Genomic DNA, 18,031 nt, shown 5'->3' with positions numbered 1-18,031 from the left:
TAAAGACGGTTCAAAATCACGAACCGGATCCGAAACCGCCGGTTCACGGTTCATGATCCAGTTCTTTTTGGTTCATAAATTTAATAAATTGAAATCTAAATATTGGATTCTAGATCTGAATCATAACCGGAAACTTTTAATTCGATTGCTATAGTGTCCGGTTCAGTTCGAACTGAACCGTGGTCATTGCTACATATACACAATAATTTGTTGGAGAAGTAAAATAAATAAAATATTTACTTTAAGGGTAGAAATGTCAATTTAATATATCAGGGGGAAAAACCACCACTTTTAAAATAATTGAGGGGGCTAATGTGCTTACATAAATAATTGAGGGGGAAAAAGTGCTATAAGTATATAACTTAGGGGGAAAAAGTGCCATTTTCCCTTTTTTTTTTTCTATTTTAGTCAATTATGAATCTTTTTTATTTCCAAACAATTATTAATATTCATTTCCTTTTTTAATTAACCTAATGTTTGTTGCTAAGCACCTTGTGTTTAGATGGCATGTAGTGATTTCTCTTATGTGAGAAGTTATGAGATCGAACTTTGGTGAAGGCGTTGTTGACTATGTTTTTTCCTGTTAAACTGATTATTATTAGTTATGAGATCGAACTTCGGTGAAGGCGTTGTTGACTATGTTTTTTCCTATTAAACTGATTATTATTAGTATTAATCAGTTAATTTTGTTTCGTTTTCTATTTTTAGATTAAGGATCCTTTTATATTTTTATATTTTAATGTTAACTTTTAATTTTACTGATTATTATTAGTATTAATTGTTCAGTGAATTCCATTTCCTTTTCTATTTTTCGTAAATAATGAATCTTTTTTTTTTTCAAATTTTTTGGTAGGATTTTTTTTACTGTTATTTTTATTATGACCCTTTTTTTTTTTTTTTATATAACAGTCTTTCATTTCATTTTTTTCATTTTCAATGAATTAAGAATCTTTTTTTATTTTCAATTTTACTGATTATTATTAGTAACAATCTTGTCCATCATCATCTATAGCTAACACCTTCAGTCCATCATGATGGACGACTCGGGTGAAAATATATAATGGTAGAATATTAGTCAATTATGAATTTTTTTTATATTTTAAGTCAGTTAGTAATATCATATTCATTTTAAGCCAATTATTCATTTTTATTTTTAATCAATTAGAATATCATATGCAATGATATTTTTACATGATTTTCGTTCGAGTTTTAATTGATTATGGATAATATTATTATTGAAATATTTCGGTTGCATTTTTAATTTAACTTTATTATTGTTTAAAATATGACTTTATTATTTATGATGTAGAATATTATTATTGAAATATTTCTGTCCAATTTTACTTTCCATCAATTTTTAATTAAAATGCAATGATCTAACCATTTATTTTTTTTCATATTAGTTAATTATTGATCATTTTTTATTTGCAGTCAACTATTAATATTCATTTCATTTTATATTTTTTGTTAATTAGTAATATCATATTCATTTTCAGCCAATTTTTTTTTTTTTAATTTTCAGTCAATTAGTCAATTAGAATATCAGATGTAGTGATATTTTTACCCAATTTATATTTGAAGAATATATTTACCTAATTTATGTAAATGAATAATATATAATATATAATATATAATTTCTATATTTCAAAGTTACAGCACAACATGTGTACATCTATACATCTATACATTAGCTATTAAAACATATAAACGATTCAAATCATATTTTCAATTGCACTATATAATATTTGATATTCTAATTTAAATAATTATATATCAATCTAAATATTCTTAATATATTACAACAAATCCATTCCGTGTATCGCGCGGACGCAAATACTAATATTACATAAATGCCCTTAAGTTTTGAGGGAAAATTTGAGAAGGAGGATTTTACTTTATATATATATATATATATATATATATATATATATATATATATATATATATATATATATATATATAGATTTAGATAACTCTATTATTATAATAACGTAACGAGATTCCCATGTAAATGATGTAATCATTTTTTAATCATTTTCCGTTAATATGTTTTATTGTTCCCAAAGTTAATGTGTTTTATACTTCTATCTTTGGAATTTGAATCAAGATAACAAACGTATAATATAGAAGATTTGAAAATAATCACTACTTTAATTATTTGTAGATTTAATATAGTATAATCTTTATACTTAAATGTCACAAATTCAACTTTGTTAATATTCTTTTGATTAACTCTATCTTTTTATTTTCAAAAAAACTCTATCTTTTTAGATGGTTTATTTTGGTGTATAATTTATAAATTATTATACAAGGTTTATCCACGATAGTGGGAAGTCAAAGTCAGCAGTCTCCTTGCCGAAAATGAAGATGGGAGAACTGTACGTGGGTGGACCCTGTATATCGACGCGTGAAATGCCCTATAAATTATGCCTACTGTGACATAGTGTTTGTGTTCCAAGAAATAAAGGACAAAAAAGAATGGAGATGATGAGAAGTGCAGAAAATAAGCATTTTGTTCTGGTTCATGGTTTTGGCCAAGGAGCATGGTGCTGGTACAAGCTCATTCCTCTTCTCAGATTATCCGGCAACCGAGTTACGGCGTTGGACCTCGCCGGATGCGGCAACCACCGGAAACAGATCGACGAGGTCGCCACCGTGTTCCAGTACGTGGAGCCGCTGTTCAACTTCATGTCTGCGCTTCCCAGAGATGAAAAGGTTGTTTTGGTCGGGCACAGCTACGGCGGGATTCCCGTTTCTCTCGCCATGCAGAAATTCCCCGAGAGAATCTCCGTTGCCGTCTTTGTATCCGCCTACATGCCCGGCTGTAAATCCCCGCCGGCGACTCTTATCCAAGAGGTGAGATTTCCTACGCGCCGCCTAGTGCGGCGGCGCACGAGCCTGTCAGAGCCCCGACACTTGTTGGGAGACTATAATTTGTTATGGGTAGTAACATTATCCCTGCAAGTTTTTTTATTTTTAATATTCAAAAGTAATTTCTATTTTAATATATAAAAATAACTGGGAAGAAAAAGATAATATTTATTAAAAAATAATAATTTTTTAATATGATGTTGTGAAATTGAGACTCAGGTTAAATTTGATGTTGTAAAAGTAGGACTTACTTTTAAAAGTGAGAGAGTATTGTAGAGATAACGATATCTCTTTTTTTTTCCCCTGAATTCCTAATCTAATTTCTTCATTTTTTCCATTAATCTGGTCAGTATTTTAGAAGAAACACAGCGGATTCACTCATGGACTGTGAGGTGATGTTTGAGCGAGGATTGGAAAATCCACCAACTTCTGCTATTTTTGGGCCAAATTTCATGAAAGCCATACTCTACAAAGACTGCAAAGAGGTGTGTATATTCTTACACTATTTTGTGCTTAATAACAATAAAATAAGCATCGATTATTTGAGATTCTATTTGTGTAGCTTAGCTTAAGGCATCCATATCAATCAAAACACGTTTGAAAAGATATAATAAGTTAAATTTAGCAGGGATATTGCTGTCGGATGCGTCTCATGTCAGTTACTAATGGAGATTTATCTCGATTAAAATAAAATATATAAGATTTAATGGGTGATAATGGCGAAATAATGGATAATTAATTGGTGGTTAATGGAATTTAATGTCATAATTAATGAAATGGGAAGGTTATGAAAGGATAATTAGGGAGTCAGGCTAACTAATCATATCACAAGTGAGTGTCATGTCTGCTTGTTAGGTGGTACTGACTAAGTGTCCATTCTTGGTATCCATCAATACCTCTTGGTTGAACTCCCGATTTTAATAGTCGGGTTTAGCCCATGTACATTCTCGGATAGTAACTGCGAAGTTTCCTTCATCGCCAAAAAAAAAAATCAATATATAATATTGTTTTTGTACAATTTATTTAAAAGACTAATAATTGAGTTTGTATTGTTATAAATACATGTAGGAGGATTTGGAGCTAGCAAAGATGCTAATGAGGCCGAATGGATTCTACGTGGAGGATTTGGCTAAGGAATCTTTGCTGACTGAGGGTAAATATGGGAGAGTGAAAAGGGCATATGTTGTGTGCGAAGACGATGAAGTTATGAGAGAAGAGTTTCAGAAGTACAATATCGAAAATAGCCCTCCAGATGAAGTGAAATCCATAGCTGGAGCTCCCCATATGGTCATGTTGTCTAAGCCTCAAGAACTTTGCATTTCCTTGCTGGAGCTTGCTGATAAATATTCATCGTCAGACAAATTTTAATATATACTCAAAATAAAATAATATTTAGTCGTAGAAGTGTCTGAAATTTTATATGTAGTCAAGCTAAACCCACCTATATATGAAGTCGCATATTCTACCCGGCCCCCAACTCTTTTGATGTACCAAATAAATTCAATTGTTGAATTGAAGTAGTTGTCGTGCTACAATTATTACCTAAGCTAATTCATACATAATAAATATCATAACTAAATATTAACGTGGGTATTGCGTACTCAAAATGATCTTTAAAAAAAATATATGATAAGAGAAAATCACAACTACTATTCAATAGTGTATATTGGATAAACGTCATAAACTCTATTCTGATATACCATACAACATATATATAGTAAATATTTTGGTCAAAACTAATCTAATAAAAGTTCAATTCTTTTCTTTTCTTTTTTAATTTATTTTATTTCTAACTAATTAATCTATATATACAAGTTATTACGTAGCAAGGAACTAGCTCAAAATTTGAAAGTTGATTTTAGTGATGATGGAGTGAAGTATGAGATGATCGATATTATCACACGAGATATTGTCTCAAGGAGTGGACCAATCTAGAGGGAATTGAATAGTATGTGGTTAAGCATGAAAGTGTATATTGTTCATTTGTTTGGAAGGTAGTTCGAATAGTGTATGTGAAAATCATACATGAATAATTGAGAAGCAAAATAAAAGGCAAGTAACAAACTAATGTAACAAGTATCAAACAAATGAAAATGTAGGGACTTACTTAGCCACTTCTGTATAGATGCTATAGCGTGTAATAGCATAAAGACCATGTAATGCCTCAACAAGGGAATTAGAGAGACGGTACTAAGTGCTAATGCCACTCTTGTAAACATTGGAGTCTCGATTAGCTTTAGTCTCCATTCTCATGGTGACTTAAACTAATTGAAGCAATTCATCAAACATGTGGCGTTCACGTCTCTTTCCAACTTCCTTTTCTCAAAGCAAAGTTAGATTAGTGAAAGATGTGGCTATGGTGTTTTCCTATTCTCATATAGCAACAAAACCTTATACATGCATGTTCTTGCATAATTAGACCCAAATTATGCAAAAGTCTATTTAAATCAACAATTAAACTCACAATTTGAACCATCATTGAATCATTACACTATCTCACATTATATTGCAATTCAATTCACATAGCATCCAAAACAAAAGTGTTCAATCCAAATCCCTATATGAAGATATACTTGGAATTGAAACAAAAACATGAATTGAAATGGAAACCATTGCAAGAACAATTGAATTAAAGAAATGGAAGATGCAATCTTGAAGTTTAAAAGGAAGTTGGATTACAAGTTGAAATTGAATGCGTGCTCACAGTCTACCTCACACCCATGAGCTCCACCGTGTGTTTTACGTAGAACCTTCAAAACGGGCTTAGCCCGTCCCCCCCTGCCAAAATGGCAAGTTTTGACGGGCTAGTGAAGCCCGCCTAGTATGTATGTATTATTACTAATATATTTTTTCAATATACTAATTACTAATTTGTAGATATATAGTTATGAATTTATGGATATTTAGTTCATTCATTGTGGATATTTAGTTCATTCATTCTGGATTTTGTGTTATTCATTCACTGTGGATATATAGTTATGAATTTGTGGATATATAATTCAAATTATGCACAAAAAATGCTATTGTCGGGAATCGAACCTGATTTTTTTTAAAAAAAAGTGGGACGCGCGTTTTTAGTCAAAACAACGTCATTTTTGCAGTGTGCACAACATAATTTGCGATTTACTCTATGCAACCATTTTGGATTGGTTTTAAAGCCATTTTTTTTTTACATCTCATATATACTTTATCAACCTATTGAAGCCCAATGAGTCAATATCGCCTTCACTGAAGGTCAAACCCATGTCATCGAAACACTGCCTATTAGAGAAAACATGTCGTGAGTGTGGCCCTTGATCTTCAATACGTACAACTTCAAAACAATGCCTCCACTAAGACTCAATCTCATGACCTCCCATATAAGAGAGGTCACTAAATGCCATTTGAGCACAAGGTGTTTGGTTAATAATCATATAGTTATTTATAAATTATATACCTACAATTTACATATTATATATGCACATATAATACCAACATTCTTTTTAATTGAACAAAAAATAACAACGCTAAAAATAATGTTTATGTAAAATGATATTGTACATTTTGACTTTTGAACCAAAATCTACTCTACAAAGTGGAATATGTTCAAAATATAATATTAGTTTCAAAACTATTTTCTGGGAGCAAACCACGGTTACGGACCGCCTTACTAATATTGGTGCTTTACAAGAGAGGAATTAGAGAGAGCATGACATTTCTTCACAAGATTTGGTTCAAATCATTCTTCCAAAAAGTTGAACGCAACTCTAAATTTGGTTCATATTATCGCTGAAGATATGATAAGTGTTACCACTTCGCCTGAAGTGGGTGTTGCTGAGTAGGCTTGTTAAGCCCGAGGTTCCCCTATTTCAAAAAATATGAATTCTACGTAACTCTCAAATTATATTCTTTAAATTTTATTTTCTGATGTAGTAGACACTGATAAGGTACTCTTTTTTTTTTTTTTTTTTTTTTTTTTTTTTTATGTGAATCTCAATAGAATATTTATATCATGATTGGCAACGTCAGTAGGGCTAATCTGGTGAAAGCTAAGCCTACCCAGATGACATATTGACATGACACGATCCTGTGTGGTTTGAAAACACGACAAATATTTAATCAAATAATCCAGCTAATAGTTGAGCCGCGTGTTGGAAACAAACGTATTTGGTATGGCTAAACTAATTACTACGTATTAATTTAGGTCCTACATTACTGTTTTGCAGTTTACTTTGTTTATTTTAAAGAGTAAATACTTAAAATGGTACTTTGACTATAGCTAAATTCACAAATTGATTATCGACTTTCAATTTCAACCAATTAAGTCTTTAACTTTGCAATTTTGACACGATTTGGTCCTCCATCTATTTGACCATTTGTTGACCGTGATCGACGATCTCCAGAAGAACCTTCAGCTCTCGTCGGAGCACGTGGAGGACCCCAGGATGACGTTGCACCGGTTCGAAAACACGTCGTCTTCTTTGCTCTGGTACGAACTCAACTACATTGAATCCAAAGGGAGGATGAAAAAAGGCGACCGGATTTGGTAGATTGCTTTCAGCAGTGGATTCAAATGTAACAATGCGGTCTGGAAATGCAACCGGAACCTTAAAAACCCGACGATGGACCATGAAATTACATATATATCCTCAAAAATCACAGTCAACAAATGGTCAAATAGACAGAGGACCAAATTGTGTTAAAATTGCAAAGTTAAGGACTTAATTGGTTGAAATTGAAAGTCGAAGACCAATTTGTAAATTTAGCTATAGTCGAGGGACCATTTTGGTATTTATTCTATTTTAAATTATTTTTATCAATTTCATCATGTTGTTACCAACGTTAACATCCGTCCAAATAAACTAATCTTTTAATTTTTCCAATTTACCACTCTAATTATAAAATACTATCGTGCCAAGAGTTATAAATCACTATAGCCTCCCAACTCCCAACACCAAACCTCTTCCCCCAACAATCCTCATTTTAGTAGGAGATTAAACTTGTAGTTATAAATTTTAGCTAAACAAACAATTTTAAATGGTTATTTTATGATATAAATATATATGACTTTACTTTCAATCAAACTCTTATTTAGTTACTAGTTTCTCAATTTTAACTATTAATTTTTCAGTTTTTAACTTTTAATTAGCTAACTTATAAGGTAGATATGTCAAACAGAGTCATAATTATTAGCTATCTCATTTTCAAGGGAAAATCTTGCCCACAAATCCAAATACAAATCTGTAAGTCGGTGTTCATCACAATTTCCAGTATTTTCCCATGTGCGTTCTAACTTCTAAGAAATCTTGGACGGTAGCATGCCAACAGACGAATCAAATTGAAGGACACCTGTCATATGGATAACAATTTCTTGTTTGTCAGTTTTTTTTTTTTTTTTTTAAATAATTATTTTAATTTCCATCCAACTCAATTGGTGTCACAGACTCACAGTAGTACCTGATTATCATGCATATGATTGCATGTGCATTACGTACACATTTACACTTAAAATAAATTGGAAAATTGGAGTTTTAGTCTTCAATTATATATAGGGTAATAACGAATTCAGTTATTTTATTAAATGTTAATAAAATTGTGTATACAAACGCTCCGTTGTGTGTATTAGATAAACTCCATTAGACAGATTTGATCAAGAATGTGTTTAAGGACATTATATTGTAGGTAATAATAAACCTTTTAACACTATGTATTATGTTAAATAACAATAAATAACATGAGATGCCCCAATCATAGAACTTCAAAATTAAATCAAGGTTGCACTATTTCACTCCCAAATTGGGTAACGATGCGACATGCCAAAATCATATATATCATACAGGGAGCTGACAATAATACAATATAGTCTAAGCTAATTAAAATGAACATACAATGCATATTTATAGACACTTATTTTACAGAACATGATCAGGAGTGACACTTTGTTGTTAAATGGGGATAGGGATAGCCCTAAGAGGACAAGCTTTAGCCAATGTAATACCAAACTTTTCTTCCATGTCCAAATCCATAGGTGCAATGCCACCCTCAAGCTTCCACTTGAATAAGTTCAACAAAGACCCTAACATTACTGGAACTGTTCTTACAGCTAGAGGTAATTCGGGACAAATTTTTCTACCAGCCCTAAATGGAATGAGCTCAAAATCCTGCCCTCTTACATCCATTTCTAAATTCCAAAATCTCTCGGGCTTGAAGACCAATGGATTCTCCCAGATATTGGGGTCACGCCCAATTGCCCATACATTGACAAGAATTTGTGAGTCCTTGGGAATAGTGTATCCGCATAGGACCACATCATGTTCAATTTTACGCGGAATCAAGAACGGAACTGGTGGGTGTATTCTAAATGTTTCTTTCACCACGCATTGCAAGTAAGGAAGCCGAGTAATGGCAGTAGATTATAAGCTCATGGATCTTTTTAGCCCTCAGCTGCTGGTTGGTGTCGAGCCTGTTGCCGGAGAAGATGTTGGTATTCATGATCTTACGAAGGGCTCTCCACTTGGGGGCAACAGGGAGCCAAACAACAGAGAATTGGCAGTGGTTGTTAGCTCGCAGAGCATCAGGGATTGAGCGGTGGGTAGAGAAGGCTAAGTCTTGCTTCTGCAGAGCTTGTTTGGCCATTGCGGATGAAGAAATGACCACTGTGTTTATCATGCCCAGTTTCAGATTCATAACTGGACCATATTTTTGGGCTAGCCGTGTCAACGACAGATGGGGTTTGTTTCCGAGCAAATGAAGGTTTCCGAACACCGGCAATGGAACTGGCCCCGGCGGCAGCTTCTTGCCTTTACTGCTTCTCTTTGCTGATAAATACAGGAGGACTTTGATCAAAGCCCAGGCCAACAATACTGCTAACAAAATGCTCTGGAAATCCATCGACTTTAATTTCTCTCACCCTGAGATCAGGGAATGCCATATATATATATATATATATATATATATATATATATATATATTCTTCCAAAAGCTGAACCCCACCACCCTAAGGGCCCCCCACACCCCGGCCCGACAGAGCATTTGGGAGGATGTAAATCATGGTGACTCAACTGAACATGAACCACAGAGGCTAGACCGGTGCTCACTGCACACAAGGAGCCCCTCACTTTGAGAGGTATATATATATATATATATATATATATATATATATATATATATATATATATATGAGCAAGGTTACATTTTCCCTCCTAATTTATACTCCTTATTAAGTAGTTAAGTGATAATAATTGATTCATTTTATATTTGATAAATAAAGAAATATTTTTTATTGCCATAGGTCTGCAATTTACCATAGATCATGAATAAAAAGAATTTTATTTTTCTTTTAAAACAAAATATATAATAATAATAATAATAATAATAATTGTTATAAAAAATAAAAATATATATAATTAAGCCAATCATATTAACTACTTAATTGGGAGATTTATTGACAAAAAAGAGTATTCAAATCACACAACAAATTGAAGTGGAAAATTATCTCGCAATGTCCTTGTTTGACAACCAGCAGTTAGCTCTTTAATATTAGTGTATATTTAATATTTTATGCCCTAATTTTTATTTGATCTCCCTTATTTCCTGTATTTGGTTTCAACCATACCCATACAATTATTTTATTGACAATTATAATCAATCTTGAGTCTTGACTATATTATCTTGCATTTGTAAACTTAGAATTACCTATTTAAATATGCATATTCAACATTCAATTATCTATGCATGAACAATTCCAATATAGTCTTGCATTTGATATATTTTATAGTACTTATTTATAAAAAAAAAAAAAACATTGGACATTATCTCAATCGCGCAATGCGCCTAAAAAAACTAGTATATACATATATGTGTGCAAGGGTATCTTATGTTCCCAGTAGCTTTGACTTAGGAGTCCTGACATGAATTTGGTACAAATTAAATATTAATACACATAAAACGAAAATATATTTACTAAATATTGGAGAAGGGTCGTTAGTCCAATCCTCCATCACTATTGGAAATTATGGAATTTCCGACCACCTGAAAGTGATCTTAAATCAAGTCAAAAGCTTTGTTCGGACCACTTTTGGTATCCGGAAAAACCTTTCTTGCTATTTCCGACCACTTTTTACTTTCGACTTGATTTAAGATCATTTTCCAGTGATCGAAAATTCCATAATTTTCAGTAGTGCATTGCCACTGTCCTTGCGTATACCATGCAAACAATGGCCCTACCTGGTCTTTGTGATGATATTGACTACATTTACAAGAATTTCCTATGGGGCATGACAACAACTCCAAGAAAATTCATACTATCAATTGGACTAAAATTTGTAAACCCCGTAATTTAGGAGGTCTTAGAATCAGATTAGCACAGGACTTCAACCTTGCCTTCTTGACTAAGCTTGCATGGCATGTCGTTACATGCCCAAAGAAGTTTTGGGTAAAGGCCTTGACCGAGAAATATGTGAAATCTAATGACTTTCTTGTTGGGTAATATGGTTGTAAAATCCCAAAATAATAATAATCCTACGGAAAGATTAAATATTATATGGGAAAACAGAAAGACAGGGAAGGAAAAGGTTGAGTGTTTGGATATAGGTTTAGCACGAGTTCGAACACAAGGTTCTTTTCTTTAAAACCTTATTTTCTACTTCCCACAAGTGCTAGGAGCGTTGTAGCATAGGTTTCCCAGGATAAAACGTGCTACGATTCTTTGTTTAAGCACCTAAACAAGGAACCCGGCAAACAAAGCAAAGTAGAGAACACTAGTTGGTAAAGAAGAGAGTAGAAGCAGAGTTTTGGGAAGCTGAAAGCTACTGGAATTCCTTTCGTTTTTGTACTGTGTAAAATGCTACTGCTCTACCTCTCTTTATATAGGGCTGTTGGAAGGGATAGCATTCAACATGGCTTTTAATTGGCATTAAACCAATTGTATAACACCTGTAACGGTCACCCACTAAGTAGGATTAAACTCAGATTTAAAATTGGAATTAAAACAATATTAATTCCGTAACAGATGAGTTTAATCTGTACAACAGGCTGAACTTTCGGGTTTCAGACCGTTGGGGTGCAGGTTCACACGAGAGCACACGGACCAGCAACACGAGAGTACATCTCTCGTGTGCACTGTGGTGCAACCCGAGAGTGCACCACTCTCGTGGTCACAGAATGCACGAGAGTTGTGCTCTCGGTGCACCACAGCCTCTCTTGCTCCTCTGTAGCACGAGAGTAGGTCACAGATGCACGAGAGTTGTGATCTCGGTGCACCACAACCTCTCTTGCTCCTCTGTAGCACGAGAGTAGGTGCTCTCGGTTCGGTTCCGGCCGAACCAAGTGACTATATCAGTTGGAAAATGATACCGAAGTTAGGCATAACTTAGCCCAGCCCATTTCCGGACGACATTCGTGCCCGCAGGTGCCGGCGCACGCGAGCTCGGGCTTGATTTCAAGCCTTTTGCACCACAAAATATTCACTTAATATGCCATTTTATGCCATTTTATGCCATTTTAAGCTAATTTTTCCAACATTTCTATCGATCAACAAGGGTGCAGTGACGCATCTTGGTGTTTGGAAGAGCATCCTTAAGGGAAGAAATGTCTTGACGAGAGGGACCAAATGGAAAGTTGGTATCGAGACTTCCCTCATCTTCTGGGAAGACTGGTGTGTTGGGAAATCATTTCAATTCTATCTCGATGGAAAAATTCGGTTCATCCCCAATGGAGATGGGGAAGGGGAATTTTTTCGGAGAACGGGTTAATTACCACCCACGAGCAATGGTTGCGTACTTTCCTATATATAAATTAAAGAATGATGGTGTTAGTATCGATCACCACCGTACCCACTTTGCATAGCAGTTCTATTTTCTAGCTTAGTCCATTTTTCACCTTGTAGATGTCCGAACTAGCCTTTGTGATCTTCATGAAAGTTATATCGCTTTTGTGTTGCCATTTCAATGCCACTTGAATCACCTCATTTGGACACTCCTAGCTCGAGATATGCTCAAAATACCTAGACATCGCCTGACAGAGAAAAAAATGCAAAGCAGAATGCAGTCATGCTGGCAGTAGTCATGGCGTGACCACCTGCGTGACCAATGTTCTTCACTTCAAAATGCATATTTCTTCATCTCTTCTGTTCCTTTGGGTTCCCAGGTCATGTCATGATACTTCCAACGAGCTCTTTTTACGTTCTTGACCTCTAATGACTGCCGAAACGCCTTTGTGCCAAGATGACTTCAAAACACATCTAACTGAGCTCCAATTTACATGATGTTACAACCAATGCCTCCAAATCACCTAAATGACACAAACAAATCAAATAAGCTAAGCACATACTTAGCTTCCAATAGTCATGAAATCATATGAATTTGATATCAATTGTGCACATAAAAGTACATACTAAGAATTTGCACTTATCAAATTCCTACCTTGTAACCCTAGCCGGCAAAAATTATAAAAAGGTGAACTAACCTAGGTTGTCCATAATTTACTAGCTCAAACCAAAAAGGCTAATAAACTACTTCACAGAAGTGAAATTTGTAACCTTAGCTTGTAATCTAGCTTGTAGTTATCAAGTCAATATCGGACCATTTATTAGTCTTCTTAGTTTGAACAAATCAGCTATAGACAAATTAAACTAATTTACCTCTTTAAAGTCCTTTGCCAACTAAAATCACAAAACAAATTTCATCCAAAACGCACTTTCAATAACCATTTCAGATAGCAACTGTGAGCTAGCTTCTTGTAAATAAAAAATCATGCTATCAATGGGCAATTACTGACAGCACATGCAATTTGAATCAATTGTTGACAGCACATGCAATTTGAATATTTAATTTATCTCCCCAATAAAAAGATTCTTGGTTTTTTTAAATTCAAGAAATTCAGGAACAGTTTAAAAAAAAAAAAAAACTCAAGAACTCAAACCACTAACCTCTAGAGGAGAGAGCTGATAAACAAACTTTTCTAGCATCTCATGACCAAAGAGATCGGAGACCGGGCGGTGTTCCTTGTCTTCTCCCTTGCTGTACTCAGTTTTTGGTCCATGTAAGATTCCAGTAGTTGTCAATGAAACCAGTATATGATTCTGATCACCAGTAAATCAAAACCATTAATTTTATTCTTGCAAAGTATTAATTAAAAAGAGAAGAAGATATATGAGGTATGTATTATGTATACCTCTTGTTTCACGGCAAGAAAGCTTAGATCAGGGCCATACATGGAAGCAGTGAACACAAGATAGATATAGGCCATGTTTGATAACATAATTAGTTTATCAACTAATTTTGATTTATTTAACCATTATTAGCTATTTGACTTGTTAAATAATTAATATGAATGTTTGATTAATTAGATTTTTGTAACAACTTATTTTACTTTAAAATGATAAAATTAAAAAAGTTGTTCAAACTAAAGTAACTTTTTTGATTAATTTTTTGAGAAAGTTATTATCAGCTAACAACTAATTTACAATACAGTTTTCTACCATCAACTAATGATATCAACTAATCAAACTCACTAATCCGGACCTTTCCTTTGCGGGGTGCGTGATACAGGAGTGCCGGGAGTTTCAAAGACACTTTGAATCAGTGTCTTTTCAGTTTATAAATAGATCAGTGAACAAGTTGGTTCACGCATTAGCTCGAGCGACTCGTTCTCAATCTGGTCCTCTTTGTTGGTTGATTTCGATTCCTCCGTGTATTGAACAATTATTTTAATGAAGTTTCTAAGTTTTTCCTTTCAAAAAAAAAAAAAAACTAATCAAACTCACTAATCCAATCAGCTAAAATTTATTTACCAAACACCTCGATCATAACCTTGTGGCATTCATAGGAAGAATGGATATTATTTTTTCACCTATCAAAATTAACTCATAAAGTACAATTAACTAAAATATATCTTAAGAATATTTGAGTTAACTATGATATTGTGGACACTTTTGGTTATTACAATCACATTTTCTATGAAATTCTATTTTAGGTAAGGCCGGCATTTTCGTCTTTTTAATTTTTAATTTTTATTTTTCAATTGTCTGACAGCTATGGAGCTCGATCTCAAAAAGTCATGATGGCAAAGACGAAATACTTCTGGCTTCCGCTGCTGCCAGCACTATTAAGCTGAAGGTTGGAGATTCCCCGTCAATGGTTTCCTCCGGTGATTTGCCGGATCTCATGGTGGACCGGGCATCTCCGATGATGATCTCCGGTAACCAACAGGTCCAAACCCTTGATTTTCTTGGTGTGGGTGGTGGCAATGTCAATGTCAAGTGTCAACTACTCCGTAATATAATAACGAACTGGATAGAAATTAAATCAGAAATAATTTATTCAATAATCTCAAAGTTGAAATATTAAAATAGAAGAACAGTTCATGTTACGTTCGTGTATTATAGGTAGGAATAAGGGTTAAATAGGTCATCGAATTGCACACCATAATGTAATTAGTTTACTGAACCTAAAAAATAATTAGAATTGAATTAAGAACCTTCGTCTTCGTCGGGAAGGTTTTGTTTTTTTTAAAAAATATTTTAAATTTGGGATAAATTGTTAGAAACCTAAAGAACTTAAGTTTGACTATTACGTGAAATAAGTTAATTTACGATTCAATTGTATTTTTTTTTAAATTCAGTCGCCTAATTGCATTATCATGTGTCGTTAGAAGGCATATTTGACCCTTATTCCTTATAATAGCATTTTGTACGCGCGAAAATTCATGCCCAATATTAAAATATTGATAAATACAAATAATTAAAAATTATAATTTGAATTATATATACACAAATAATATATGTATTTTGTACACACACATATATAATTTATCATTCATAGAAATTTAATTAAAATATGATTAAGCATTAAATTAATATATAATGATTTTAATAAAATGATAATTAAAAAATAGGAAAAAGATATGATAGATATATGTGGATGGTAATAATGATGTGTTATCAATGTTATAATTAAAAACTAACGGTGTAAGGGTAGTTTTGTCTAATAATATTGAAATGTACAACATTTAAAATAAAATGTACACATTTATTTGCATACAAAAAGAGTGACATAAATCAATGATATAACCTTAATTGAGACTTATTATGTTTTTAGATATATTACGGAAATGAAAACAAGCGTAGCTTTTCATATGTCCAGAAGGAGAAAGAGATTTTGAAAGCCATCCAATGGATTTCCAGAGCGTTTTGGTAGCAGCATTGTTGGCGTTGACTTTGATCCATGGCCTCAGATTATTAGCAAAGAGAAGCAGTAATGGCAAGAAACTTCCCCCGGGGCCATTTCCATTCCCGGTGTTCGGAAACCTTCATTTGCTCGGGAACAAACCCCACGTCTCCATATCCCGGCTAGCCGGAAAATATGGTCCAGTTATGACGCTAAAACTGGGCATGATAAACACAGTGGTCATTTCCTCACCCGCCATGGCCAAAGAAGCTCTACAGAAGCAAGACTTAGCCTTCTCTACCCGGTTACCCCCTGATGCTTTTCGAGCTAACAACCACTGCCAATTCTCTGTTGTTTGGCTCCCCGTTGCGTCCAAGTGGAGAGCCCTTCGAAAGATCATGAATACCAACATCTTTTCCGTCAACAAGCTCGATACCAACGAGCAGCTGAGAGCTAAAAAGATCCAAGAACTTATTGTGTATTGCCAAAAGAACAGCGAGGTAGGGGAAGCGGTGGATATTGGGCGTGCAGCTTTCAGGACTACCCTCAATTTGCTGTCAAACACCATTTTCTCCAAAGATTTAACCGACCCTTATTCCGATTCTGCCAAAGAATTCAGGGATTTGGTGTGGAATATGATGCTGGAAGCTGGAAAGCCTAACCTGGTTGACTACTTTCCCTTTCTTGAAAAGTTTGATCCCCAGGGTATACGCCGCCAGATGTCTGGTTATTTCACTAAGATGTTCGACCTTTTTCAAGATTTGATTGATGAACGGCTGGAGGAGAGGAAAGTGAAAGGAAACAGAAGTGATGATGTATTAGATTCACTTCTCAACATCAGCCAAGAAAGGCCAGAAGAAATTGATAGGACTCACATTCTGCGCATGCTCATGGTATGTATAATAATGTATGTCTTTCCAGGCCCTTTCAATTCTGCTATACTGAATCTTAGGCAGTGTTGTACATGTTAATAGGACTTGTTTGCTGCGGGAACTGATACATCATCAAGCACATTAGAGTGGGCAATGACAGAACTTCTTAAGAATCCAGAGGTTATGGCGAAAGTTCAAGTGGAGCTTGCTGATGTTATTGGTAAAGGCAAGTTACTACATGAAAGTGATGTTACTCATCTGCCTTACTTGCAATGCGTCATTAAAGAAACCTTTAGAATACACCCACCGGTTTCAATGATTCAACGTAAAGTTGATCATGAAGTGAACCTATGTGGATATACTATTCCCAAGGACTCACAAATTCTAATTAATGTATGGGCCATTGGGCGTGACCCTAAAATTTGGGAGAACCCGTTGGTCTTTAACCCAGAGAGGTTTTGGAATTTAGAAATGGACTTCAAAGGGCAGGATTTTGAACTCATTCCATTTGGTGTTGGTAGAAGGATTTGTCCCAGATTGTCAATGGCAGTAAGGACAATTCCGGTAATGTTAGGATCATTAGTAAACTCATTCAAGTGGAAGCTTGAGGGTGACATTGCACCTAAAGATTTGGACATGGAGGAAAAGTTCGGCTTCACAATGGCTAAAGGTTGTCCTCTTAGAGCCATTCCTATCTCCTTTTAACATAATATCACTGTTCCGTAGCAGATATTTGCTATTCCAAATAAACTAAACGAATAATATAGTGTACTCTAGAGTTGTATGATTTAGGCATATATATTACACTGTCATAGTACATAGGATTGCAAAAGAACTACCTTACACTACAAGAAAAATCACAAATCAGGATGAAATCACGGTGACGGAATTTTGTGTTTTCGCGACAAAATTCTTCCATCACGAATCGTGATTTCTCTTATAATGTTAAGTGTTTGTTTAGTATTTGAGTGTAAGTTTTTTTAACATTCTATTTTTAAATATTTATGGGAATTTCATTTTATTGTTGATCATTGATGAATGCAATGTTGAAAACCCATGTCGATGTGCATATGAATATGTCATTCATAAGAATGCATGTCTAAGGTAAAATCCGCTGTAATAATGATCTACAAGGTTCCAAAA

General features: G+C 34.1%; 2 protein-coding genes and 1 pseudogene across 2 annotated transcripts; 2 read left to right on the top strand and 1 right to left on the bottom strand.

Annotated features, from left to right (window-relative positions):
- Window positions 1–2,446: 2,446 nt before the first annotated feature.
- LOC109188802 (methylesterase 10-like) lies at window positions 2,447–4,278 on the top strand. Its single transcript, XM_019339430.1, has 3 exons — window positions 2,447–2,856; window positions 3,222–3,356; window positions 3,940–4,278. Exons 1-3 carry the CDS (start codon window positions 2,479–2,481, stop codon window positions 4,237–4,239), a joined length of 813 nt encoding a protein of 270 aa, XP_019194975.1. The 5' UTR covers window positions 2,447–2,478; the 3' UTR covers window positions 4,240–4,278.
- A 4,312-nt stretch (window positions 4,279–8,590) lies between these two features.
- LOC109189001 lies at window positions 8,591–9,797 on the bottom strand (annotated as a pseudogene).
- A 6,135-nt stretch (window positions 9,798–15,932) lies between these two features.
- On the top strand, window positions 15,933–17,919 carry LOC109188994 (geraniol 8-hydroxylase-like). The gene is made up of 2 exons (XM_019339672.1): window positions 15,933–16,909; window positions 16,991–17,919. Exons 1-2 carry the CDS (start codon window positions 16,022–16,024, stop codon window positions 17,591–17,593), a joined length of 1,491 nt encoding a protein of 496 aa, XP_019195217.1. The 5' UTR covers window positions 15,933–16,021; the 3' UTR covers window positions 17,594–17,919.
- The last annotated feature ends 112 nt before the right edge of the window (window positions 17,920–18,031 follow it).

Source organism: Ipomoea nil, unplaced genomic scaffold, assembly GCF_001879475.1.
Source record: "Ipomoea nil cultivar Tokyo-kokei standard unplaced genomic scaffold, Asagao_1.1 scaffold1509, whole genome shotgun sequence".
In the NCBI taxonomy this organism is placed as follows: domain Eukaryota; kingdom Viridiplantae; phylum Streptophyta; class Magnoliopsida; order Solanales; family Convolvulaceae; genus Ipomoea; species Ipomoea nil.
The sequence above is the reverse complement of the archived record's forward strand: the minus strand, read 5'-3'. Positions and strand labels throughout refer to the sequence as shown.

Bases quoted from the DNA above. Each gene is read 5' to 3' on its own strand.
- LOC109188802 (XM_019339430.1), top strand. From the start codon at position 2,479: ATGGAGATGATGAGAAGTGCAGAAAATAAGCATTTTGTTCTGGTTCAT. The intron at 2,857-3,221 runs GTGAGATTTCCT...TAATCTGGTCAG, and splicing joins CGGCGACTCTTATCCAAGAG to TATTTTAGAAGAAACACAGC. The intron at 3,357-3,939 runs GTGTGTATATTC...AAATACATGTAG, and splicing joins TCTACAAAGACTGCAAAGAG to GAGGATTTGGAGCTAGCAAA.
- LOC109188994 (XM_019339672.1), top strand. From the start codon at position 16,022: ATGGATTTCCAGAGCGTTTTGGTAGCAGCATTGTTGGCGTTGACTTTG. The intron at 16,910-16,990 runs GTATGTATAATA...ACATGTTAATAG, and splicing joins ACATTCTGCGCATGCTCATG to GACTTGTTTGCTGCGGGAAC.